Source organism: Amphibalanus amphitrite, unplaced genomic scaffold (assembly GCF_019059575.1).
Source record: "Amphibalanus amphitrite isolate SeventyFive unplaced genomic scaffold, NRLGWU_Aamphi_draft 000041F_arrow, whole genome shotgun sequence".
NCBI classification, from domain to species: Eukaryota; Metazoa; Arthropoda; class Thecostraca; order Balanomorpha; family Balanidae; genus Amphibalanus; species Amphibalanus amphitrite.
This window is the reverse complement of record NW_024881537.1, coordinates 1,524,798-1,551,607: the sequence shown is the minus strand read 5'-3', so window position 1 is coordinate 1,551,607 and position 26,810 is coordinate 1,524,798. Positions and strand designations below refer to the sequence as shown.

The window sequence follows — 26,810 nt, the reverse complement described above, 5'->3', positions numbered from 1 at the left end:
AAAATTAAAACGCGAAAACGGCACGGTGCGACTGTGAATAAAAGAAAACGTTTCGCCAATAAGTATGCTAAGCTTTTATAAATCCTTATTCTACGTGTTTTGATTTTTATGTAAGATGACGTCATTGATTATCATGTACTATGGTAGATCATCATAAAATAAATCTGTTGTACAACACCAATTTCGTTTTAATTATTATTTCATTTGAAATAAAACCACTTAATAATATTCGGTAAAATATTTAGAGAAAAATGAAATGTATTAAATATGTTATGCTTAGGCTCTCAGGAGAAAAGGATCAACAAACGTTCTGCTGCAATTTTAACAATGCAGCAAATTAGCTATTAATTGGCATACGTAAACGTAATCAGCGAGACGAAAACGGCGCTTTTGTTTCAGTTATTTTTGTAGGGGTTTCAGATATTTATAGAGTTCAGTGGGTTGTTTCTGAGGGGATGTGGAGATGTGAATTATTAATTAATCACACTTTATTAGTATATAGGGCCTTGCACTTTATCACCTGGATTAAAAAAAAAAACGTTTCCTGCTGAGTGCAGAAAGGTAGGTAGGTGCATCGCCAGGTTCTATCACCAGGATTGGAGCAGTTATCAGTTATTGCAGTTGAAAGTCAAAGTTGGCTGTTCATGCTTAGGCCCTGTTCTTTATTTGGCCATCTACCCCATATTGCAGTTGTGATGACAATTGACAAGCAGTTTTCAGTGTAGTTTTGTGATCTTTGATGTCATCAGTTGGTGTCATTATTTTTCATCAACTAAATTTTATTTGAACTTTCCATTCAATCGACTCAATCATACGAGTCACTCTAATTTTCGGGAATCAAATCAGTCAACCAGTCGCTAAAGTCAAACGAGTCAGTCAACCAGTCATCTCGAAAAGTCAATCGACTCAATCCAATCAACTCAAAATATGCGTTGAAACAAATAAATCAATTCAATCGACTTGATTGGTATACAACCCTGCCCCCAAGCACTCTCTGCACCCGGCTACGGGGTGCATTCCCTCGGGAGTAGCGGTGCAGCTCCAAGGGAGCAGCCCGCATGAGATAAAGGTGCCTGTCCAGCCCGGAGTGGGGGGTTTCGGCGTGGAGGAGAAGGATTTCAGTATCCTGATTCCTGAGGATGGCAACGACGGAACGGAGGAGCACGTTGCTCCGAACCTCCCCTTTACACAGCCGCGAGAGTAGCATTTTTTCGGTAAAACAATTAAGGATCTGTAAGCTTTTTGTCAGCGTGCGAGGCCCTACAACTAGCCACCTTTGTTTTAACATCACGGACGGCACGTATGCCACCCACATGCTGCACACTTGTTTTCATTTGGCCCAATCGCTGCGGAATTTCTCAAACTCCCTGACCGGTCAGTGAGTTTGCAAACTCCCTAGTGAATTTGTAAACTCCCTAGTGAGTTTGCAAACTCACTGATGGGTCAGGGAGTTTGCAAACTCCCTAGGGAGTTTGCAAACTCACGGATTTCTCAAACTCCCTGCAACATTAATAAAAAAATAACGCAACAACTCGATGCGTCCCTTTATAAGCCATCAAGTCTGATGGTGTGCAGTCCACTTCCGCATCAATTCGCCATCTTGGATCGACTCGCGCGGTAACAATACCCGACCAGAAGAGTGTCGCTGACCATGTAATGCCTTAATGTATACTATCATTGCCGTACGGTAATCGTACGCGGCTCGGACAACAATGCATCAGCACTGGGCCGGCGCATTCCTGCGGGGTCGGCCTCTCCATTACACTCCCACGCCGCCGACTAATGGAAAATCGATCCCCGCGGCCATACCACTGGAGGATTAGTGTCATTCTCTCCTGCGTCTTTCATCCGCTTAGGGATGTCCCTCGTAGCTACGTATAACAGAGAGGAGGTGCTATGATGGGTATGTCACTGTCGTCTTTTGTCTGCCTGTTAAACATATGATATTTGTTGTTCAGGTATTACATTTATTCGGATTGTTGATCGTTCCACATGTGTAGGACTTGGCTGTCGGAGGTCACTGTCATCACAGGAACACATCTGAACAGCTTAAACCGGTTACGAGATTTAGACGATAGAACATAAGGCTGCAGCTCAATTCAAAATGCGGTGGACTTAACCCACGCGGGGCTGGGGTCTCCAGCCGAACGCGCGGGGCTGGGGGGGGGGGGGGTAAATTTTACCCCCTGTTATCTCCCGAACTAATGGTCCGATTTCGAAAATTCAAACGCCAATCGAAAGATCTCATCACGAACAACTAACAATATGTACTTAATTTAAAGTTTGAGGTCAAGATCAAGGTGAGGTCAAGGGTACAAGTTGCAAGTTTCTACAGTATCGGCCTTGCACCGTAGTTGCCGAAGAATGGAGTCATGGACTGAGACTGATTGCCCAAAACGTGTTCTTAGGCTACCAAGACAATATTCTTTGCATACAATATCATTCAGAGGTCAAGGTCAAGGTCAGGTCAGGTCAGGTCAGGTCAGGTCACCAAAAACAAAATATAGAAAAGGGCATGTGCGACACATGTTTTATGGGTCATTTTATTCATAGAATTCAATAGGCACACTCAATAGGTGATATGGACCACATCTGGATGAATTTCAGGTCGAGGTCAGTTCAAGGTCAGGTCCAGTGAGGTCAAATTTTGAAGTTTGTTGTTAAGGCCTAAAAAGGTGTCTATCTGATGCAGTTTTTTATGGCGAATCGAATGGTGCTATTTTTGTTTCCGTACGAGGTCTAGAACTTCCAAAAAATATTATTTTTTTTCAAAAAATGTTTGTCGTGACGTCATATAATTTTGAATAACTCCCACATTTTTGAACCGATTCTTCTAAAAATTGGTATGTAGGTGCACATGAACCACTTCTCTGACATATATTCCGGTTTTTTTCGATACACGCAAAATTTTGGATGTTATAATTATTTTCCCAAAAAAAGTCAGTTTTTTTTAAGAAAAAAATTGGGCCAAAATCAAAAGTTTTCAAAAAACCGAGATAGCAATTTGATAGACAAAGTAGAGTCACGTATAACCTTTTATTGTTACGTCTTGATTCGCTTAAAAATGAAGATGTTAGCGGCGTTTGAAAATTTGCCGTTTTTGAGGCGAAGATGGCGAACATGACGTCACTAAAACGTCATTTTCTCAAACAATTTCCGAAGAATTTCGCTCAAATTTTCAGGGAACGTGTCAAATTGATGTAAGAAAAGGTACTGAAAGTTTGGCGGCGCTGCGCGCCGCCGTTTTTGAGATATTGCAAAAATTCACAGGGGGGGGGGTAAAATTTACCCCCCCCCCCTAGCCCCGCGCGGGTTAGACAATGCAATATCCAACATGCATGCCTGGTATGCAGAAAATACCATATCCTTGCGATGCAATAAGCATGCTGTAGTTAACCAATACTTTTATCATCTTAAAAATCATAGCTTGCAATTTTCTCAGTTCGACTCCCAGCTTCTGTCATTATTTTCATATTTTCCAGAGACCTCGGCTCTGAATGGCTGTCATTGAATCGGCAACGGGCCTAGTTGGAGAGAAGAGGTGAAATGACACTACACTTCAATGTCTAATGAACTCATTATGCAAATGACACATCATTTCTGAGGACCGCATACTGAATAGAGCCGTTGCCAGTTTCCGTTGTCAGTTCACCATTCAGTGCAATGTCTGGCGCTTCCCGCGTCCCGTAGGGGGGGGGGGGGGCGAAACGGCCCCTCCCTGTCCTTTTCCGTCGATATCTCCCAAACGGCTGGAGATATCGCCACCAAACTTTCAGAACCCCTCTGGGCATCAATTTTACACATTGTGACCAAAAATTTTCCAGAGACTATGATAGGTCGGCCACAAATAACGTCAGAATGACGTCATGTTCTGTCATTTTAGACCGAAAAAAGACCTTCGCGAGAAGACCTGTCAGGCCTACAGCTTTGAAGATACAGAAAAATGATGAAGACATCAGAGGTGTAGAATTGACTGGGCTACAAAACTGCTATCTCGGATTTTTTTAGATTTTTGAGTTTTGACCCCCAAAATACCAAAAAAGCATCTTTTCGGATATATTAGCCAAAAAATCAAAAACGTTTTTTGAGTTTCGAAAAAAACGGAATATATGTGATAGTACCTACGGTCTTCTATCTACATACAAAATTTCATATCGATACCTCGTTTTTTGGCCAAGTTATAGCGAAAAAACGGTTCAAAAATGATGACGTCAAATTTTCAAACTCAATTTTTGGCAATTCTAGACCTCGTAGAGCAGAACAAAGACCACCATTAGACTCCCCGTGACGAGCTGCATCGAATTGATACCATTTTATGCAAAAATATCAACTTTGAAATTTGACCTAATTTGACCTGACCTTGACCTGACCTTCACCAAAATGTGACCCAGGCTGGCCCCAAAGGCTGCCTAACCCACGTAATCGCATTTGTCATGTAAAATGGACCATAAAACATGTATCACACCACACTTTCATATTGTGACCCCCGGTGACCTGACCTCGCTGCGACCTGACCTGGTATCAGTGACCTCAGATAGCAAAGTATGTGTTTGACGAACAATATGCCATCGATGGTGTTCAATAAATTACCAATTTACTTGATTTCACAACACATTTCTTGAGGTGCCTGTGAACGGTGAAAATCCGACCTTTGACCTGACCTGTGACGTCATCGGTTTGACCTAGGTCAATGAAATTTGGTCACAAGGTAGTTCCCCGGTGAGGCTATCGAACACCGTTTGAATTTTGAAAATCGGCCGGTAAATTTCCGAGATCTAAGGGGGGGGGGCGAAACGGCCCCTCCCCTACGGGTACTATAGGGTCCGCCGATAGCCCTACGGGGCGCGCTGAACGATGTTTTCCAGCGATATTCCCCTCTAATAGATATGGCAGCGGTATTTTTCTGTAAGTGACACGCTCCGAACCAGGCTGGTAATCCAGCTGGCAACAGCGTCTTTTTGTGAGAGCCGGCGCGACGGGTCTTTCATATGGGTAGGGTAAGTCGCCGCGCCTAATGTCCTAATGTGGCTCGCGTGAGGCCAATGCTCAAAAGTGTCACGCATGTTTTGAAGTCTCCACGACAGACAATTCGAATATATCTGGAAAGTAACTGAAGGAAAAGGGTCCGATTCAGCTGATGTCATCGATATAGTTTTTGAAGGAAATTATTAAGTGCCGGATTTGAAAAAAAAAACTTCAATAAAATGCATTGTTTACCCTTTCACAAAGTGGGCCTCTTTCAAAGATTTCTTACATCATCTGATATCTGACGTGCCTTCCCTAATTCGGACATCACGTCTGTGTGAATAAATGGAAATGCCACTTTGTAACATGCATAAAACGACCCTCGAATAAGACCCTCGAATTTCATAGCGTGACCATTTCTTACAGGAATATCAAAGCAGTTTCGTCTTGCTATGTGAGAGAATGTCATTTGGGAATGAGATCAACAGTCATCGCCATATTCCTCATCATCGTAATCATCAACATCACCATCATCTTGGTAATTAATACTTCGGCAAAAATATAAGAATCCCTTCAGGGGGTGTCATCAATAAAATACTCATGGAAGATGACTCAAGAGATCCCTATTCCCACGGTTCTCGTCAAAAGCTGAATGGCTGGGCGTTTTCGGAACCTCAGCAACACTGCCCAATTGCAAGAAAGGTAGTGACTGAAATCATATTACTATGTTCCTAGAGCACTAGCCAGCAATTGCGTTATCGCTTATAACAACAATGACACCCTCATCCCCTGATTAGCTAGTGAACATCGCTGCCATACAAGCAACAACGAACACGGAAATGTCCCAAGTGCTGCGGTCCTCACGTTCAATGCTATTTGAAATCGGTCAGTGAAATGGCTCATCACCTGGCTCACTATGCTTTGACCATCCTTGACATTATTCATTTGAATCAACGCCGCTAGATAGGTATTTTGATTGAGAATGTCATACAATGACATACTGTTTTTTACTGTTTATTGTGTGACTTGGCTGAAGAAGGGAGCCGAAGTGATCTTGAAAGCTTCCGTTAAAATAAAATAGCTGATGTCAAAACAACGATTTATACATTAACTATGTCCCAGCTGAACAACAACATTTACAACTGTCATACAATGGCCTTATTGGACTATATTCGTATGACGTTCTTTGGGCGTTGGGATAAGGCCAGCGAAGTGCGGAAGAACAGAACGGCAGATGATCAAATCCCATGACCGAATCGTACATTGTTTCGTCTCACTGATTTCGCCGCTGGATCAATATCGCTATACAGAGACTTCTGTATAACCTCGGTATACAGAGGTCTATGCACCATGGCGCGCTATGTCATCCTCCCCCACTGACCGCTCTGTTTTCCCTGTGCACCGTGGCGCGCTATGTCATCTCCCCCACTAGCCGCTCTGTTTTCGCTGTGCTCCGGCAGCTCCCGAAGTGCAGACGACGTCCCAGTGCAGCCTGCTCAGTGATATGTTCTCCCTGGGCATGGTGATCTGCGCCGTGTTCAACAAGGGCAGGTCGCTGATCGAGGCCAACCACAGCAACACCACCTACATGAAGCAGTTCGAGCTGGTGAGTCGCTGAGCGAGGCCGTACGTCTGCGCCAGCGGCGGGCACTTTAGTGAACAACTAAACGTAAAAGTGCACCTGATGCTAGGCCAATGCAAAGATACTTATTAGCTATGCAAAGAATATCAGTATTAGCTTTTAAGCTTGAATGTGTTGTTATGGATATCATTATGCCTAAATGTTGCAAAATCATGCAAGATAAACGCCTTTTTATTGTCGCCGAACATTTATCCAATAACTGAACTTTGCAATGTTTGGCATATTTGTTCAAAACCAGCCTTTGCTTTTGGTCCTTGCAAATGCTACTAAAAAGTCTGATAATTTGTTTTAAAAAATCGCAAAAATAAACAAACCACGTTACTAACCAGCACAATGACATCTGAATGCACAACCGCAACGTATCCATAGTGTAATAAATAACACTATGGTATCACACATTACACTATGGTATCATCTAGTTGTTCCGCAGCGCGACAGGCCGGCCTGCTGACCCCCGCTGACCTCTGTTACAGCTGAGTGAGCAGCTCAAGAACGTGCTGAACCTGATCCCGGTGGCCCTGCAGGAGGCCGTGGTGAGACTGCTCAACAGGGACCCCAAACAGCGGCCCACCGCCCAGCTACTGTCGCTCATCAAATACTTCAGGTATGCTGCGCCACATACCTACCGGGTGCGCCCAATCTCCAGATAGTTCAGCTTTGTGTAGTACCCCGTTCATCAAACAAACAAGTTCGCGTACAAAAACTGCGTGCCGGGCGCTGTCACTGAACAAAGAGGCAGCTTTTTGTTTCTTTGTTTGACGCTGGTAGTTTGTTCCACGCTAAAATTTTCATCCATTAAGTATTCCAGTCGCAAAACTTTGCGCACGGGTGTGCACACTCCTAATTACCATGACAAACAGACTGTAACTTTACTCCTGATGCATGGTTATGATATCACCAATCATGGTGAAGTGCGAGTGATTGACATAAAAGTTGTTGCAAGTATGCCTTTAGTTACTCTGTTAATGCATACCTGTCTATGGAATGCTGCAAGGTGAAGAGTGCCACATTATTATTTATCGTAGATAGACTTGTAAACCTACAGTTGCAACTTACAATTGTCTGTCGATGGCTGTTGAAAAATATAAAACATTCGGCTTTGTTCTTCTAATGAGCAAGACATCCTTCACTGCTTGATGAGAAGTCTTGTAACGTATTGTTTTTATAGGCCGTTTTCACGACGGAACTTTCGCAGAGGAACTTATTTGATACCTAAAAAGTACCTACCCTTAGAGGCCTTAACATCCCTCAAACTGAAATATTTTATGTTCAAAATAATTTTAGAAGTTTAAATATGGGCATTTTTTGCCCTCAAATCACTTATTTATTTACAAACACAGCAATTTTTGGTTCTAGTAGCCCACCTTTCGACTATGAGGTATTAAATCAGCGTGGCAACTTGCTCCCTCTTTGCTCCCTCGGGTATCTAATTCCGGAATTCTTAAAAACAAGGAAAGTATATATCGAGTTCTCTTTTATACCTATTCAGTTATGTTTTAATGGTGATTAAAATATGACAAATTTTTTAATTACATTTCATATAAGAAAACACGCAAAACAATGAAACAAAAATAACTACGGCAGATAATTACCTTCAGGTATCTAATTCCGACCAATCAGCACCTCAGTAGGATATGACGTCATACAAGAATGGTGGTGAAGGCCGTTTGCAGTCCCGGCCGGTAGGTCACGTGACCGCCGGGCGCCTCGGGTCACGCGGCGGTCGGGAGTCGGACGCGGGGCGTGGTCGCGGGCGGACGCGCGGGGCATCATGCTTTGCTTTGCTTGCTTTGTCAACTTCATATAACTTACTATCGCATTCGTGTGAAAGCCAAACACTGCTCAGTGCCCTTAGAAATTGAGTTTTGGAAAGCTCAAGTCCCTATAGCTCCTCAGGTCGGCAACAGTTGAAGCCTCATCTGAACCCATGTGAAAAAACGATGGTAAGGAACCTTGTGTTGCTTTTTCTTTTACCGTCATAATTATCTCAAACCATCACAATTTTGAGTTGCCACATTGTCTGCTTCACTACATTCGTGTAAAACTTGGGTGAAGGCTGGTGGCTCAAAGAAAGGTGAAGATATTTCTTTAAGTGCCTAATCCGTGAAATTGAAATATCCCGGCTTTACAAATCTACACTTTTCATTTTCTCCACGATACATTTTTTAAAATTGTTTAAATTTTATCTACATTTGTTAAAATCGGGGCTTTGGTTTTTTGTAAACTAGATCATAAAGTTTAGGTACTATAGTTTTGTGTAACCTGATGGCTGAAGAAAATAGTAATTTTGCTAAAATGATGTGCGGAAATTTGTTGCTTTCCAAATCAAATTACTCATACCTATATTTCATTCAAAATTAGGAGGCATTATTACTGTTTTTTCTTGTAACATGAACTGAGTTTGGGTACGGTGCTCCGGAAACGTTGTGGAACTTTAAGCTAGCTAGAGCAGTTTCCATAAAAATTGTTTAGATAGTTGACATGGCTTGTTGACAACTCTTTTGCTGTTTCTAAAAAAGTGAAAAAAATATTTTCCTGCATTAAGCACACAAGGCATGTTATTCTCATAAGCTATCGAATGTGTGTGTGTTTTTTTAAGCTGTTTTTTTAAGCTTTTAAGCTGTAACTTCAGTTACTTCACTTTAGAACATATTGCCCAGAATGCGTCACTGATCATGAGCTGGTATATCATATCATATGTAGCAAATACATAAATGAGAATAGTGTGTCATGAATTTTTGTGCATGCTTCTGGATCATCTGTAATTACATCAAAGGCTCGGCTCAAGAGTGTCCTGCCGACCAGCTTATGCTCAACCCTTTCTGTCCGCAGAACGTCGCATGCGACTCCCGCACGCCGTTTGCCCCGGCCGTCCGTACTGGTCTTCGCGCTGCGAGCCGCGCTGGAGTTCGCGGCGGCGTCGTGGAGCTCCCATCGGGACGGCGTGTGATGCCCGCGTCGAGCTTATAAGCCGTGAGCTTCGATTGGCGGCTCACGCGGTCACCAGCTGTATGCACAGCCTCGGCCCCGACGACCCCGCTAATGGCCGAGACCGGCATACCCCCGGCATGGATCCGCTGTCCGGCGCAGCGCTGGCCGCCCGCATGCTATGCTACTTTTTGCTGTATCGCTGCCCAGCGGGAGCGCGCTCCACGCTGCGGAAGAGGTACACGTTGCGACCCGACTGAGGACTGCAACCGGATGGTGACACGTCGGCCTCTGCGCCCTGGCCGGGGCAGGCGTGACCGACGTCACAGTGGAGGAACGCCCAAACAAGACCAGCCCACCGTCGGAGCAGCATGGAAATATCATGTTCTGCCTGGACGTCGGACCCGGCGGCCGCAGTGCACCTGCACACGTGCGGAGAGGGGCGCTGGAGGCTACTCTGGAGCTTCTGCCATTCCGCGGCGCGACTGCTGGCAAAACGGCGGCGATTGAGGCGGTTGGGAACAGCTGCAGCAATGGTGATGGCGGTGATGGCGACATGGCGGTTTGGGACTTCATCTCAGCGCGGCCGCCGCCCAGGCGCCGCTGCGCCCGGCTGCTCAGCCACCTACCGGATGGCGGGGTGGCCCTTACGGCCCTCACGCCCGTTCGGTCTGCGGCCACGTTGTGGGGTGGCGGTCGCGGGGTTAGCGGCGTTGGACTTCGTCCTTTATCCAGACTGCACCGTACCATCTGAACGGATGGATCTGCCAAGAAAGATGACATCCAAGGCGGCTATGAGGCGATCACAAAGCTTCACCAAGAGCTTCTCCTCCATGGGGCCGGCCGGCCGTTAAGTCGCAACACCGGCTGCCGAGTGCCAACAGCTGCGTGCGCTGGCGCCGACGCGTTGTGGGCCGCGCTGCTGACGCCCAAGCTGCGGATATCAACCATCTATGAATAAGTGGCAGCGGTGGCGGCTTGTCAGTTGTTAACGTGCCTTAAAACAGACGTTGCGAATAGCCCGCGTTGGAATCGCATGGTTGGGAACACAACGCAAGTAAAAATGGGCTTCCTTGATGAACCTACTTTTTAAGCATTGTAGCCTTTGTAATTTTGGATGTTTTGCTGTAGATATTATTTTCTACATATATGCTATATAGGCACTCACGTGCTTTAAATCGCGCAATGCAATTGAACCATGGTAAAGACAATAATAAATGAACTGAGAGCTGACATGCCCCATGCTTTGTGTGTGTATGTGTGTGTGTGTTTTTTTTTTTTTTTTTTTTTTTGGCGAGTCGATAAAAGTGGTTTTGGACACTGGATGAGTTTTTAGGGGTGTGGTGAGGGGGGATGTAATTCCACAGACATTCTGTCAGATTCACTAATGCAGTAGGTCTGTGCGGTGTTAAGTTATCGGAGCATTCTTTGAAAGTCGTGAATAGGGCCACCGAGTACCTAAAGCCGTGATATTCCCCCACAAAAACTTCTTTTAAATAACCGGGGATAGGTACATGAGCAGAGTAAATGCTATTACGAACGCCTATCACAATGCTGAGCGAATAGGAAAATCCATAGATGGAGAATTGTGCCGCGTTACGGGTGCTCGGGCGCACCCAATCCACCGTTACCCCAGCAGTGACCTTGACCCGCATCGTCTGTCTCGGCTCCAAAGCCAAACCGGCGTGGAATTGGGAGCGTTCGAGCACTCATGGGCCAGCGCAATTCTCCACCTAAATCCATTCCTGATACACATTTGCTTGCTCATAGTCATGTAACCCCGGTAAATTCACCCAACTTTCATATTGGTCGCTCCATAGACAGATGGCCACAGAGATCAACTTAACCCGCGCCCAGCTGGGGGGGGGTGTGTTTGAACACCCCCCCTTGTGGTTTTTCGCGAATATCTCAAAAACGGCGGCGCTCCGCGCCGCCGTTTTTGGTACACCTTATCATACATCAATTCTACACATGTTGTGAAAATTTCAGACCAAGGTCATTCAAGGTCAGGTCACCAGGTCACTTGAAGTGACCTCACCTCATAAAAAGTTTCAATGTCTGTCATAGCTACACCGAGTGACCGATCGCTTTGAAACTTTCAGCGATTGCTAAGAGCAATAGCATGTACAAAATGTATATCTCAGAATTTTGATATCGATGACCTAAGGTCAGGTCAATTTTGCGACCTCCCCATTATAAGTCAATGGGAGAAAATTGAAATGCGCCTCTTTTGGACGAAAGACATTATAAACACTCCTAAACACCGAATTACAGGTGGTTTAGACACACTGAACATGAAAATGGCGTCCGTGACCCTTGTTTATGCCCTGAGGTCATCTTAGGTCACGAATGGTATCTAACAGTTTTTCGCAAATAACTTTTGATAGAGGCATGCTAGAGCGATGAAAACGCCTTAGATGTGTTCAGCTCGACGATACGGATCGACTGATATGCAACATGACCCTTTCCGGTCAGGTCATGACCTTGACCTGAGGTCAAATTTTCAAGTTGACCTTTCAAGGTCAAGTTATAGTTCATTCGATGCGTCTTGACGAGAGGAACACGATGACGGTAAAAGTAAGCTCGTACAGGGCTTGGGTCAAAAGTTATTGCAGAAAAACTGTTTCCGAAAAAATCGGCTATTTTTGCAGTTTTTGCCCCCTGCAGGCAAAACCGTTGAAGTTAGGTCAAATATGAGAGGATTACTCAGAAAGGGCGTTAATAGGGCTATCGAATGCGCTTTTCCGCGGCGCTGTAGCTCTATTGGTTCCCGAGTTATGCGTTGGCTTCTTGGAAATTTTCGACATTCGACCTGGAAATCGGCGAAATTTTGCCTTCCATGACCTCTGGTGACCTGACCTTTGACCTGACCAAAAAATTGACCGAAGTGATTTCGTCATTATTTTTGACGCTCTTTCGAACGCCGCCTTCCGCGTATCGCTACGTGGCCCAGGAGCCGAGTTACAAGGGGGGGTGTTCAAACACCCCCCCCCCCCCAGCAGGGCGTGGAAATCCAGGACCCCCAGCCGGGCGCGGGTTAAAAGGCCATTGTTGCATTCATTTAGTGGAGATCATTAAAGAGCCGTGACAGGCCACAAGTCGCGTGACATCATACGTGTAACGACCAATGACGACGGCCTGCAAAACCCAATGGAAGCGGCTAGCAGCGTGCAATAAAACAGGGCGCTGCTTTCTAAATGTCTGTCGTGCGCCATAAATGAATATATTCTTTGTAGCCTGGCAACTCAGTATCTTTTTTTAACTATTGTACTAGTATTTAATAATTTCATAATTTTATAATTGTGCTTACGCTTTATGTTGATATTAGTGATAAATCCTTAGATAAAGTAAATCGATGTGATATTTAATAGAAAAATAGCAAACTAACGCACCATTCATTCGAAAGCTGGGGAACCTACTAAAAAGAACTACTAAAATTCCTGAGGAACTTAAGGATCAAATGGGGATTAAATAGATGCCTGCTATTCCGTCGTGAAAACGGCCATATTGGATTTGGGATTTTTAAAGTAGGTATGTTGCCGTTTACCTTCTTTTGATGGGAAAATTAATTGCCTGCTCTGATGCTTTATCAAGTCATTGGCACCTCACTAGCGTCACACTCGCCATTGTATGATAATCTCCTTTCTTGTTAGGACACGAACTAAACACAAAGGCATTTCAAAAGCCAGCGTCATTAGACTCCCGTCAATTTCTTTTCGTTCACCACCGTCTATAAACAGCATGCCTGTCATGAGCTGATGTGCATGGAAGTTTCTAAACTTTTTGATAACCACGTCAGAAAAAAAAAACATTTAACCCTCGCCGGACCTATTGGTTTTCTACATACGCGCCGGCCGAGGGGGGGGGGGGGGGCGGGTACGATCCCCCCTCGCCGTTTCGCCCCTGGTGGAGCTAGCGCGTCGCGGAAAAAACGAGCGTGTGCGCCGTTACGAGACGCAGAGATTGGTACCCGATTTTAAGGTCCTAGGTCAACCGGTGACCTCTGAGGTCAGGTCAAGTGCCCCAAGGTACGGTTCAGTTTTTGGTGAATAACTTCGCAAAAAACGGCCGCAGAGCGCCGATTTTGGCAGCATCGTGTTCGTCTCGCTCAGGCGCGTCGAATGATATACTTTTTGTCCGGGTCAGGTCAACTTGGGGTGTTGACCTCAGGTCAAGGTCAGGTCAGCACCCCCAGGTCACAAAGTTGGTCGAAAGAGGTCATGTCGCATATCATTCGATTCGGCAGGTCTTCCTGAGTCCATTGGTGGCTTTCCCGACTCGCTAGCTCAATTTGATCAAGAGTTATTGACGAAAAACTAATATGACCTTGATGACGTCATAAATGACGTCACGGAAGGTCAACACTGCAAAAGTGCATCCAACATTGCAAGGATTGCATAAAATCACGATTCTGTGTGCTTGAGATAGTTGGAGATCGTTCCCGGCGCCAGAATAGCAGTTTTCATTTTTCTCCATTGACTTATAATGGTGAGGTCACGAAAATGACCTGACCTCATATGACCTTTAGGAAAAATCCAAGATATACAAGTTGTGGGACTCATAATGGATACTAGATCCTGCAAGTTTCATTTCCCTGTGACATCTCCTCTGGCAGTGAGGGCGTTGCGAAGTTGCGACATCTGAAGACCGTGCAGAGGTTCACTTATGACGTCATAGGTCAGTGACCTGACCTGACCTAAAAATGCGGTTAGTGTCAAAAGATGCGGCTTGGATCAAAGGTCAGGTATGCCAAGTTTCAGCTCTCTATCGCCAGCGTGTTCGGAGCTATGGCGAAAAAACCCTATGGGGGGGGGCGGCACCCGCCCCCCCCCCCCTCGGCCGGCGAGGGTTAAGGACCTTTAACGGGTGAGAGGGCAAAGAAAAGGGTGCTGTACAATACGAGATATATCACTGTACAATACGTATATATCACCTTTCTCTAATTTTTAGATATTCCAACGATAGCGCTGTTCTTGGGGTTTCTCTTAGCATCTACCTATCTTCTCTAGAGGCTTGAAAATTTTGTTTTATGTTTATCAAAATAAAGAGTTGCAGCACGTATATTTTACGTAACATTCTATAGCGTATGTAATGTACACGTATGTACACTTTTCACGTTTGTGAAAACGTGAAGGAAGAAATAAGGAAGGATACATAGCACACATACTTTTGAACTAAAGTGTCATGAATCATTGAAGGTTGTTTGGGAATTTCATACCACCACGTTTGCCGGTGGCGGTATGAAATTGTATGAAATTGTACCTTTGCCGGTTCTTCCACCTGTGCCGGTGGAGCCGGCGGGACGGGTGCTCCACGCGGGGTGGACCGATGACACCGCACCCGGCCCAATATCGTCCCGGTCCGCGCCGACCCAGCCCCGGGCGCCAATCTGACCCTGCATAGGAGACGTCTCTGTCTCTCTGCCGGGGGCGGAACGGAGGGGGGGGGGAGCAGACGGCAGACGGCAGACGGCAGACGGCAGACGGCAGACGAAGGCGCGTGTTGACAACCGGGTGTGATGAGCGGAAAATGGGGGCCGCGGCAATCACACGCCTCCCGCGAAATGATCACAGCCCGCTGGATAATGTGGTGGCAATCGCAGACGTCCCTGACGCTGAAGACAGGACCGGGCTATTGTTCAGTCGAAATGAGTCAGACCTATTGAGGGAATAAATTTAGAACCTATTCTGGCGACTTGCTGTAATTAAGTTTCCATGCAGGTTTGAGGGGTAAATTAGGAGCTGTGAGATCATTACACTTCGGCGAAGCGTTGAACCATACCGATTAATTGCAGCTAAGGTGTTGATCAGTCAGCCATTTGACATTTTAACGAGTGTTTAACGACCTCCAAGCTCCTTCCATGAGTGAATTGATGCCGCAGCTGAGAGCTCATAAATCACCCTGCGTCAGCCATGGACGCATGGGGCACCCGCCGCGCGTCAGTGCCGGAGCCGGGGGATGTATTTTGGACAGGACACGCCCGCTGCCGCTAACGACTGCGACAGCCGAGCCCCGGCCGTCCGACTGGATCAAAGCGCCGCTCGGGAACTGGAGCACAAAGTCGAGATAAAGCCGCGTCGGACGCCGACTGGCACCGGGATGTTTCAGTGAGGGAAAACGACGGAAATATGGCCCGGAGATCTGTGGATGAGAATCCGTCCTAAAGTACTCCAAGCGGTGGGAAAATGCTGAGAAAAGAAGCTGTTTAGGAAAGACAATAGGTATATCATTAAAAAATTGTTTCAAAGTTTGTTTAAATTACTAATGGAAATGGACGATTGATATAATGTGCTAGGAGACCTTGAGTCGTCTTAATAAAAGGACCCAAAACAATTGTTACTTAGTTGGTCAGCTAATTCCTATGGCCCTTTTCCCTAAGGCCCCTAAGGTAATCCAAACAGGCCATGACAGAGTTTTTGCATAATCAAAGCTTTCATCTGAAGAATGTTCAATTGCCCATTTTTCAGTCCGCTCGAAAGTCTTCGGAATGCTATAGCTGGAGAACAGTGCATAGGAACAGGGGCAAGCGAATTTCGGCGCGCTCGACCTTCAAAGATATCCTTTCAGCCATCGAAATTTTTCCCTTCAAGTATTCATATAACTACATGGATACTGGATAGCCATTTACCTATAGCCGCCTGCAGCTGCTGTGCCGAGGGGGAAGACTCACAGTCTACCGACTGTGTCGGTAGACTGTGACGTACGGTCTACCGACTGTATGTTGGTGCGTCCTTTCCTGCAATAGGCAATAACATACCTCCTGACATTCACGATTGGACTCACTGGTGGAATGGTTCACCGTTTACAGTCCACACGTGTTTCTGGCGCTTTTCAATACAATAGGAAATGAACGCAAATAAGCGTATGGATTCTGTGTGACATTAACTTCACGTACGTACCTTTTCTTGTTCACAGTGATCCAGCCGTGCACGCCATGCAGTTTCTGGATGTCATCGCCATGAAGGACCCCAGTCAAAAGTCCAACTTTTTCCGGACCACCCTGCCGGAGGTGCTGCCGTACATACCGCGGGTCAGTGGCCGTTTGGCAGTGGGGGTGGGGGGGGGGGGGGACACGTTCCGCTGGATAAGTACCGCATGCTTGTGTTCTGCGATCGAGCAGGCAAAACTACATTTTAGGTTCCGTTAACAGTTCGGTGCTCAAATTTGTGTCTCTACATTTCATTGTGGGTTTTTCACTTGAACTTGTTGAACTTTACGTGTATCATACGTGGTTGATATAGGCAGTTCATTTGAAAACTGTTTGAGTGGGCGAGTTAAATTGGATAACTAGCTGCGCAGGTAATGAAGCACAGGATTTGAGAGGCGAAGTAAGTGAACTTCATCATTACCTTTGTGCTCCTGAAAACTAATTACAGTTACAAGTGGAAGGAGAAGAGCAGTTGCGGACATCTAACCAGAATGCAAGGGTAGCTAATTAAGTGCACCACACGATGCGATCGAGTAACACCAATGAATAAACATGCCTACAGATGTAGACGTAAATGTAGCAAATGAAGATGTATGTAATATGGATTGAAAAAAAAAGAATGTAAGTACCTACATTGCACAAAAACATCCCCTGTGATAAACTGCATGCTATAATGCCGGAACTGCGTCACAGCTGACTGTTTTGTCCTGGTATTGAGCCACAGCTGACCGCTCGGCGCCGGCATTGTGTGACACCAGACTGTTCGGTCTTATTCCATGTGTTATCATTACCGGGCTCACGGCTCTGCAGCGGGCGTGCCCCGGTGACAGGTGGCCTTTCAGTGTCGCCGCCGGGCCGGGCCGCGCCCATCCGGACGATGGACGGCACTGCCGGGGCCCATTTGTTCCCCGCGCCCGCCGTCTAACCGACTTCGTCCCCGCCGCCCACCTCCCACTGTCCGCCTCCTACCGCCCGGTGCTACCGTCACCAGTGGCGTAGCCAGAGATCAGCGAAAGGGGGGGGCCATGGTGCTCGAGGGGGCGACTTTTTCCCTTGAGAGGGGCGCCATTATCAGCTAGTGACAGGGGTGTCAGGCTAAAATGTAACGTCATGTTCATGCATGATTTACTAGGTGTTGCAAAATACATAAGAACCAGCTTTCGCTGATTTTCATAAAGTCTAATTAATGCAATTTGCAGTCTGGTGTTTTTTTTTTATAAAAAAACCTTGATCTAGATGAATTTTCAGCATGATATAGGAAACGAGCTCAGGCTACGGACATTTTATTCTCAAAATACGCATCCATGCGAATTCGAAACGGGGAAATAACTATACGTTGATCGATAGGCAGAATCTTTATTCTTTGCAAAAAAAGAAAAGAAAAATATACGGGCTCACTCACTGATCCGAAGTGACCTGTGGGCTGCAGCCTGTGGTCGACCGGGGTTGCCGTGTTTAGAATATCAGAGCGCACGTATGTAGGATACACGCTGCGACTTATTGCCTAAATTGGAATCAAGGAAAGACTTGAACATTTAAGACCATGAGATCCACCATGAGATCCCAACTCATTGTCATACCAGCAGCGACTGCAGTCAGAGGCGACCGAACGCTGACATACGTTCTGGATTTTTTCTCCACACATCCCCTTTACAATTCGATGTCTATAGTCCGTTTTTCTTATCTTTAGACTTCACTCCAAGATGTGCAGATAACTTAGCACGTGACGTCACACAATTTGATAATAAAAATCAAGCGTCACGCTCATTGCCACTGGCTCTAAAAGCGAACACACCCAGGGCTGTCTCATCCCTATCTCCGTAACGTGTCGTGTGCGACCAATGACGTCACGGCATTGCGGCGTTCTGATTGGGCGGCAGCTCTGAATCGCCCGACTGGTGGTCCCCGCTCGACAAGCGCACGTGCGCCGACTGGACATTTGTAGTGGCATTGACGGCAGAAAAAGTGAGGTAATGCAGAGCTCTGAATATACTTGAATAGAGTCTAAGCCGTTAGTAATACGTAAAAACGTCAGATAGGTTTCTTGTTCGTCTTGATTTGAGCTTTTATGTGATATAACTTTTACCTTAGTGTCGAGGTTGGCAGCTATGTGGGAGAGCCCTAAAGTTGGGTCATTTTCCATAGGATTGCATTACAGCCGTCCGACCCTTCGTACCTGTGACGTCACGGAAATCGCTGCTTCGGCCTAATGAGCATACCTTCTATATAGGGCCTTGGAACACACCATATGTCTGCTGTGTATCAAGGAAATCTGAGACTTTTATATATCTTTTGAAATTTATATCCATTCGTATACAATAATATGCAATGCTCTCAAAACTTCGGCAAGGAAAACCGATCGGTGCACAAGCGAGACAAGTGGTTTATAATGTTTACCAATATTTTATTCGAAAGAAAGATGAATACCTCAAGCAAGGTGATGAGAGTGCAGCGGCTAGCATTAACCCTATTCCTGGCGGGGGGGGGGGGCCTCAGGAGCCCCCCCTGAGGTTTTTTGGTTATATCTCCCAAACGCGTTGAGCTAGGAAGCTCAAATTTTCTGACTTTTCCTAAAAGGCTTCTACGCAACATGTCTGAAAATTTTGAGTTGATCTGACCTCAGGTCAGGTCACCAGAGGCGGTTTGGTGACGCTACCTCAGAAAAGTTTGCAATCACGCCAGAGCTAGAGTTTTTGACCGATCAATTTCTTCTCTTCAGGGTTTAGTTAGGGTACCAGTATGTGCAATTTGTATATCTCGGAATTTTGATATCGGTGACCTAAGGTCAGGTCAATTTCGCGACCTCCCCATTATAAGTCAATGGGGGAAAAATCAACTCCCTGTTTTTACCACTAAAACGGGTAGGAATGGCCCCATATACCATACATGACTTCATATACGATCAACCTTCACTACCTTGAGGTCTGTTTTGCTGTTGGGCAGCTGTGAGGTCATGTGACGTCATCAAAGGTCACCAAAGGTTTTTGGCCAATAACTCCGTACAGGAACAAGATACAGACGCGTGGATGGTCTCATTGTGTTCAGCTCGTCAAGACGCATCGAATGATATACATGATGACCTCGAGGTCACGTGACCTGAGGTCAACCTTTGACCTTGACCTTTCGAGGTCAACATATATATCATTCGATGCGGATTGACGAGAGGATCACGATGATGCCCTTAGTTTGTTCCTATCTTGACTAATTCGAAAGTTATTCGAGAAAAACTCTCTTTATATCTAGTGCCGCCATTTTGACTTTTTCGACCCCTGTGACGTCATCTTTGACCTGACCTGAAAATGACCTTAGTAAAAATTGTAGATCTTGGCCGTGCGTATCCGATGCCGTTTACCGCTTGTCGCTATCTCGCTTCGTTCTCGAGATCTCAGGGGGGGGGGCCGAATCGGCCCCCCCCCCCGCCAGTTTCTTGTCCCGGCGGAGCCCGCCAGGAATAGGGTTAACGTAGCGAAGGAGACCAGCTCTGCTACTGGAGTGTCGATTGCCTCTGTTAATGCATTCAAGAGTGGAATAGAGACACATGGATGCCAGTCTCCAGCCCGCCAGCGCCCTAACAGGGGGCCACGCGAGTACTTCGACGAGTTTGACCAGTGCGCGTTCAGAAGAATGGTGCATGCCATGTACCTGGAAGGGAAAAAGGTCACTTTGGACACCATTAGAGCGGCAGTTCAGGACAAGTTCGAGCAGAATATCTCGCGCTCAACCATACGAAAGCAGCTGTTCCAAATAGGATTCAAGTTCCGACAAGTGAACAACCGAAAGCTGCTGGTTGAAAAACCTCAGGTGGTGGCAGCCCGGAACGCGTTCCTGAGACGCATTCGGAAGATTAGAAGCTCCGACCCAGAGCGCACTATAGTGTACTTGGACGAGACCTGGTATAACCAGTTTGATATGCGAACGGTCGCGTGGTTGGACAGTGACGACGTGGCCGGCCATAAGCCAGTGACAGGGAAGGGCAAGCGCCTAATCATAGTCGATGCTGGCTCGGACAGCGGCTTCACCCCAGGAGCATTCATGTGTATGAGGACGGACGGCAAGTCTGCCGACTATCACACGTCTATGAACGCGAGCTGTTTCGAGGACTGGTTTCGACTCCAACTTCTGCCGAACCTGCCAGCGAATAGCGTGATCATTATGGATAACGCCTCGTATCATTCAAGATGTGCTAACAAGGCACCTACAGCTAGCTGGAGGAAGGAAGCGATCCAAGAATGGCTGCGGGTACATGATGTCAATCCTGATCCGGACTTGCGGAAGGTCGAGCTTCTTGAGCTGGTTCGCCCTCTGAAACAGACACGCGAGTATGTGTTGGACAAGGTGGCACAGGAGGCCGGTCATGAAGTACTGAGGTTGCCCCCATATCATTGCGACCTCAATCCGATTGAAATGGTTTGGGCAAACATGAAGACGCACGTCCGCCAGTTCAACAACACTGGGCATCTGAATGACGTGGAAAGGCTGCTGCTGGATAGCCGAGACGCCGCGCCACCGGACTTGTGGCGAAACTGCTGCCGCCACGTGCGAGAACTGGAAGAGGTGTACTGGCGAGCAGATGGTATGATGGAGGACATCGAGCCAGTGATCGTGTCACTTCAGGATTCGAGCAGTGACGACAGTGACAGTGAAAGTGATTGAGGGCGCATGGGACCTATACGATGGCTTCGGTGAACCAAACATACCCAATATACGAGTACGACTCCTGTGTTTCCTGTCTTTTGTAATTTGTATTACGAGTTACTGGTGGTAGATTTGTAGACACTAGCGGGTAATACGAGCAAAACATGTCATCACATTGAAATAGTATGTATATTTGTTAATTTCGATCAATGCTGCATTCATCGCTAAACACACGCTCATATAGCCAACTCGTGTTGGTAGCCTGCGCCGCTGAACACGCATGTCCTGCGGGTTGCATACCTCCACAGGCATAATTCATCTCCGCCTCTCGTCACGCAGTCTAACCCGTCCACATGATACTTCGTGAGGATTACAACGTCACAGTCAATACTATCGAAAACGCGTTCACTCGAATGTCTGCGATAGCGAACCACAAACCAAGTGCTTCACGACAGTCGCCAGAACTTGTTACGAGCCACACGCCGAGCTCCTTCAAGAATTTCCTTGCATTGGGTCCGCACTCGCAGTCGCACGCACCTGCGGTTTCAAAAAACTTCGGATGGAACCAAGCCCTATAGGTCTTGAACTAAAGTCACTGATGATGACTTGTGTCCATTTGCAGAATAGTTCATTTCCAAGTGATATTCGCTTTTATAGGTACCCTTTAATTCATCGGATCGATAGTTCGGTTAGCATACCAAACTTTATCCAACTTAATTTTTGTAGCAGGTAGGTATAAGTACCTACCTATTTATGTAATACACATTTGTGAGACTACAAATCTGCACTTGCCGCACCCAAGAGCGCCACTCTCCAGGCTTCAAGGCAATATTTTCTGTTTCCGAAGGGCTTGATTTTTTCTAAGCCATGCTTTGTCTCGTGCATATCTTGCGAAACATCTTGGAGTGAAGTCTAAAGATAAGAAAAACGGACTATAGTGCGTGCAGCCCCTACTTGTGGACATGCATGACTGCCTCCAGTGACTGACTGCCACGCCTCCAGAGGGAAACAACTCCAAAAATAACAGTTTTTATTAAAATCGTTTTCTGCAATAGCTTTTGACTCAAGACAGAGACGACATTTATTTTGCCAGCATCGTATTCCTCTCGTCGAAACGCGTCGAATGAACTATACGTTGACCTTGAAACATTTTGAAAATTTGACCTCAGGTCAAGGTCATGACCTTGATGGATAGGGTCATGCTGCATATCACTCGATCCGTATCGTCGAGCTGAACACATCTGACGTGTTTTCACCGCTTTAGCACGTCTCTATCAAAAGGTATAGCCAAAGAAATGCTGGTGACCGTTCATGACCTGAGATGACCTCAGGGGCACACAGAAGGGTCACAGGTGCATTTTGTCGATTCAGTGTGTTATGTTTACCTATGTACCGATGTTTGAGAGGGTTTTGAACCACATTCGTCCAAAAGAGGCGCATTTCAATTTTCTTCAATTGACTTATACCTAATGGAGAAGTCGTAAAATTGACCTGAGCTTAGGTCATGGATATCAAAAGTCCGAGATAAACATTTTATACATATTGTTAGTCTTATCAATCTCTGATAGTTTTAAAAGTGATCGTTCCGTCGGTGTGGCGTACGCTGGGGCGGCACCGCACTGCTAGGCGGGGGCGGCATCACAATAATGGGGGGCAATGCGCTGGGGGCAGCACTTGCATTGAGGGGTGGCATTGTACGGTGAATGGGCGGCGTCGCATTGAGGGGCGGTATCGCAACGAGGGGTGGCACTAACGAGGCTGCCTTATAAGAAACGCTTGGCACATCCTAGCCCAGCTCGGCGCCGCCTGGCTGCTGCATCTTGAAAAGGGTCCTTGGTGTCGATGAGACAGCCCCATTGTCAAATAATTACCTACCTAGAGTCAGTGGTTTCGGGGGGGGGGGGGCGCTATCGATCTTGAATGGGGCGGGGCGACTGAAGTCTCCATTCAGATGGGCGTCAGTGACTACTGGAGGGCGCCAACGAACTCGGATAGGGCGAATGTGATCTTCAGAAGGGCACCGGGTGATCTAGAGGGGTGTAATGCTTAGATGGGGTCACTGCTGCCTTCAGTAGGGCGTCGGACGCTCTGAAGGGGCGCCATTGATCTCGGATGATTCGACTGTTATTTTCAGAGGGGCACCAGTGATTTCAGAGGGGCGCCATTGATTTAGGATGGGGCGACTGAAGTCCCGGTTCAGGTGGGCGCCAGTGGCTCTTGAGGGGCGCCAGCGACCTTGGATTGATGGGGCGACTGTGATCTTTAGAGGGGCGTTGAGGGGCGCCATTGGGCATGGATGGGGCCGCTGTTGCCTTCAGCAGGACGCCGGACGGTCTAGAGGGGCGCCTTGAAATTGGGTGGGGGAACTGTATAGTCTCAAGGGGCGTTGTCTGGGATGGGGCGAATAAACTCTAGAAGGGCGCCATTGGTTTCAAAGGGTTGCCATCGATCTTAAGATAGGGCAGCTGTGATCTCCGTTTAGATGGGCGCCGGTGACTTTTGAGGGGCGCCAGCGACCTCGGATGAGGACGACTGTGATCTTCAGAAGCGCACCGGGCGCTCTGGAGGGGCGTCATTGGGCTTGAATGGGGCGACTTTAGTCTTAAGCGGGACGACTTCAGTCTCAAGGGGGGCGCTAGTGACTCTCTTGAGGGCGCTATTGATTTCGGATAGAGCGACTGTGATCTTGAGAAGAATGCGGGTGCTTTAGAGGGGCGCCAGTGGTTTCAGGGGGCGCCATCGACCTTGGATGGGGCCGAATGGGGCAGCTATGAACTTCAGAGGGGTGCAATTAACCTTAAATGGGGCGACTGTTCCGTTCTGGTGGGTGCCAGCGGCTTTCAGGGGCGCCATCGACCCTGGGGGTTCGGAATACCCATTCTGGTTTCCGGAGGGGCGCCCTTAAACATTGGGGGGCTCAGGTCCTATTTGGGGGTGCCCTGGAGAATATTGGGGTGTCCAGGCACCCCTAAAGAGATATTGAGCTCGATCCCTGCCTGCACATCGCTTTTTAATTCATGTTCCACTCTGTAAAACGGCATCAGCCTAGTCGGCGCTAAGTGGGGCGCCATCTGGGCGGCTGGGCGGAAAGGGGGGGCCATGGCCCCCATGGCCCCCCCCTGTCTACGCCACTGACCGTCACCCACCGCCGCGCCCGCTACCGCTGCAGCCTAGCCGATTTCGTCCCCGCCGCTACCGCCCGCCTCCGCCGGTACCGCCCGCCACCCACCGCCCGCTACCGCTGCAGCCTAACCGATTTCGTCGCCGCCGCTATCGCCCGCCCCCGCCGCCCACCGCTTATCGCTACCGCCCGCCTCCTACCTACCGGCTACAATCCGCCTGCCTCCTATCCGCTACCGCCCGCCCTCCCGCCGCGTTTGCTGGCTCCGTTCATTCCACACGCTCAAGACATTGATGTGACAAGATCCCAAATACTGGATCAGCAGAAAACTGTGTGCGATGGAATGGGGTCCCAGGAGTCGAGAACTTTACAATTGCCATAGGTCGGTCGGCTTGACCTGGACCGCACCGCGCCCAACTCATGAAACGAAAATTGTCATGAATGGAGTGAATGGCTTAAGAAAATAAATTGTTAAATTCACCAGTATCTCTGCAAAGCCTGGAATTCAATCAGTTCTGCACCCGTCTTAAATTTACGCTTTATTTGGAAAAGGCGTTTAATTTATTTTTAGGTATTTACACCTTAGAATTTCCGTCGGATAAAACAAAAAAGAATCAGTGCCGTGTCGCCTCTTGCACTCGTTTTATATCAGTCCCGCATATTGTGTAATGTGTGGAAATTTCAGGACATTTCCCTTTCCATCAAACTTCAGGTAAAAGAAAATTAGTGATGCAGTTGTGCACTTATTTTCACACTCCCACAACCTCGCTTGGCACTTTGAAGTATTTACATTAACTGCACCACTATGCCAGTTCATCTAGAATGTTCAAAGGGCAGGTCAGTTTGTGCTGAGATCGGCCGTGCTGCTGGCATTTGATCTCTGCGGCGCGCGGACGGCAGCGGCCCGGCTCGGCTCCGCCGGAGGACCTCTCACGGTGTAATTAGATCCCGGCCGTGTCCGGTGGCTCCCGGGAGCAGGCTCCGGCTCGGTCGGCGGCGGCACGAGGTGTCGAGTGCCCCCGGCAGCCGGAAACGGCCACTAAATGAGCGCCACGCTCCGCCGGGGCGGAACCGGCGGGATGTTCTCAGGAGTCAGGAGAGCGATATCGCTCAAGTAAATGCAGTCAGTAAATGCTTGTTGAATCTGGCAATTGCAATCAATGCTGTCAAGTGCTCTGAAACTGTCAGTAGACAAACGTGGGCATGCCTTTGCACTGGCATAAAATATAAAACCGATTCAATCGTCAATAATCATATCCAATATTACAATTTCCATTTATCATCTATATCATTTTATCATTATCAGTTATCGGTTCCGTTTATCAAGCAACCATTTCCCTTTCTATTTCCGGATCTAGTAAAATGCGCCTCTGCTCCGGCCACAGTCGGACGTCATATGTTTTTGGCTAACGTGCAATTGGACCCACGATACCTTCCCCAGGAGCTATGGTTCCAGCACGTCTGGCCTTGTGTGACCTCAGTTCCTCCCCCTTTCCCCCGTCCCACAAAAACTGTGGTTCCAGCACGTGTGCCCCTGTGATCGCATTCCTATCCCTATGTCTCCCGCAGAAGCTGTGGTTCCGACTCGTGTAACCCTCTGACCTCAGTCCCCCCCCCCCCTAGTCTCACAGAAGCTATATGGTTCCGACTCGTGTAACCCTCTGACCTCAGTCCCCCCCCCTCCGTCCCGCAGAAGCTGTGGTTCCAGCACGTGTGGCCCTCTGACCTCAGTCCCCCCCCCTAGTCTCACAGAAGCTATATGGTTCCGACTCGTGTAACCCTCTGACCTCAGTCCCGTCCCCCGTCTGTCCCGCAGAAGCTTTGGTTCCAGCACGTGTGGCCCTGCCTGCGGGAGGAGATGCTGACCCAGGAGGTGCTGGCCGCTGTCCTGCAGCCCATCCTCAACATCATCAGCGAGATCAGCGAGGACGAATACGAGACCATCATCCTGCCCAGGTTCAGGTGAGTTCAGATGGGGATGGTTAGCTCACAGACACACAGAAAACGCAATTCAGCTGTGAGTAGCTCACAGACACATGGAAACGAGTAATCGCCACGCCATGTGTGGATCGCCCATGATCGTAAATACATACATACATACATACAATACAGTTCAGCTGTGAGTAGCTCACAGACACACAGACATAAACACAGCGACAGTCAGTAACAGACACTGACTCATAGATATACCTTTAGTTTCCCTTGAACACGTTACGGTCACGCTGCTAATCATCATTTATCTACGCTTCGAACAAATGAGACATTCTTCCGGCTTCCTCATACGTTAGTTCTGCTTACAGCAGACTTTTCAACGCTTCCTGAAAGTCGCGACTCTCGACGGTTGACCTTTGAACCACCGTCCCCAGATGCATATTCTCGTGGCCCAAATCCATTCAAGCGTCAGTGACACTGCTGGAAAATCTGCACATAATCTTGCAGAAAACTCCGAAGGATGAGATCCAGACGGAAGTGATGCCCATCATTTATAACGCCCTGGACACCACCACTGCTCAAATACAGGTGAGAAGGAATATAAACATTAAACGCATGAGGTTCTGGGCCGTGAGTATCGTGCTATCGTTTCGTCTTCT

The 26,810-nt window shown here is 47.5% G+C and overlaps 1 protein-coding gene across 1 annotated transcript in view; it reads left to right on the top strand.

Annotated features, from left to right (window-relative positions):
* LOC122375388 (SCY1-like protein 2) overlaps positions 1–26,810 on the top strand; it is an 87,010-nt gene that overhangs the window by 15,806 nt on the left and 44,394 nt on the right. Inside the window, exons 3-7 of the mRNA XM_043354744.1 lie at positions 6,426–6,571; positions 7,081–7,211; positions 16,451–16,565; positions 26,036–26,181; positions 26,586–26,739. Of these exons, the coding sequence (XP_043210679.1) occupies positions 6,426–6,571; positions 7,081–7,211; positions 16,451–16,565; positions 26,036–26,181; positions 26,586–26,739 (692 nt within the window). The remainder of the gene's footprint in view (positions 1–6,425; positions 6,572–7,080; positions 7,212–16,450; positions 16,566–26,035; positions 26,182–26,585; positions 26,740–26,810) is intronic.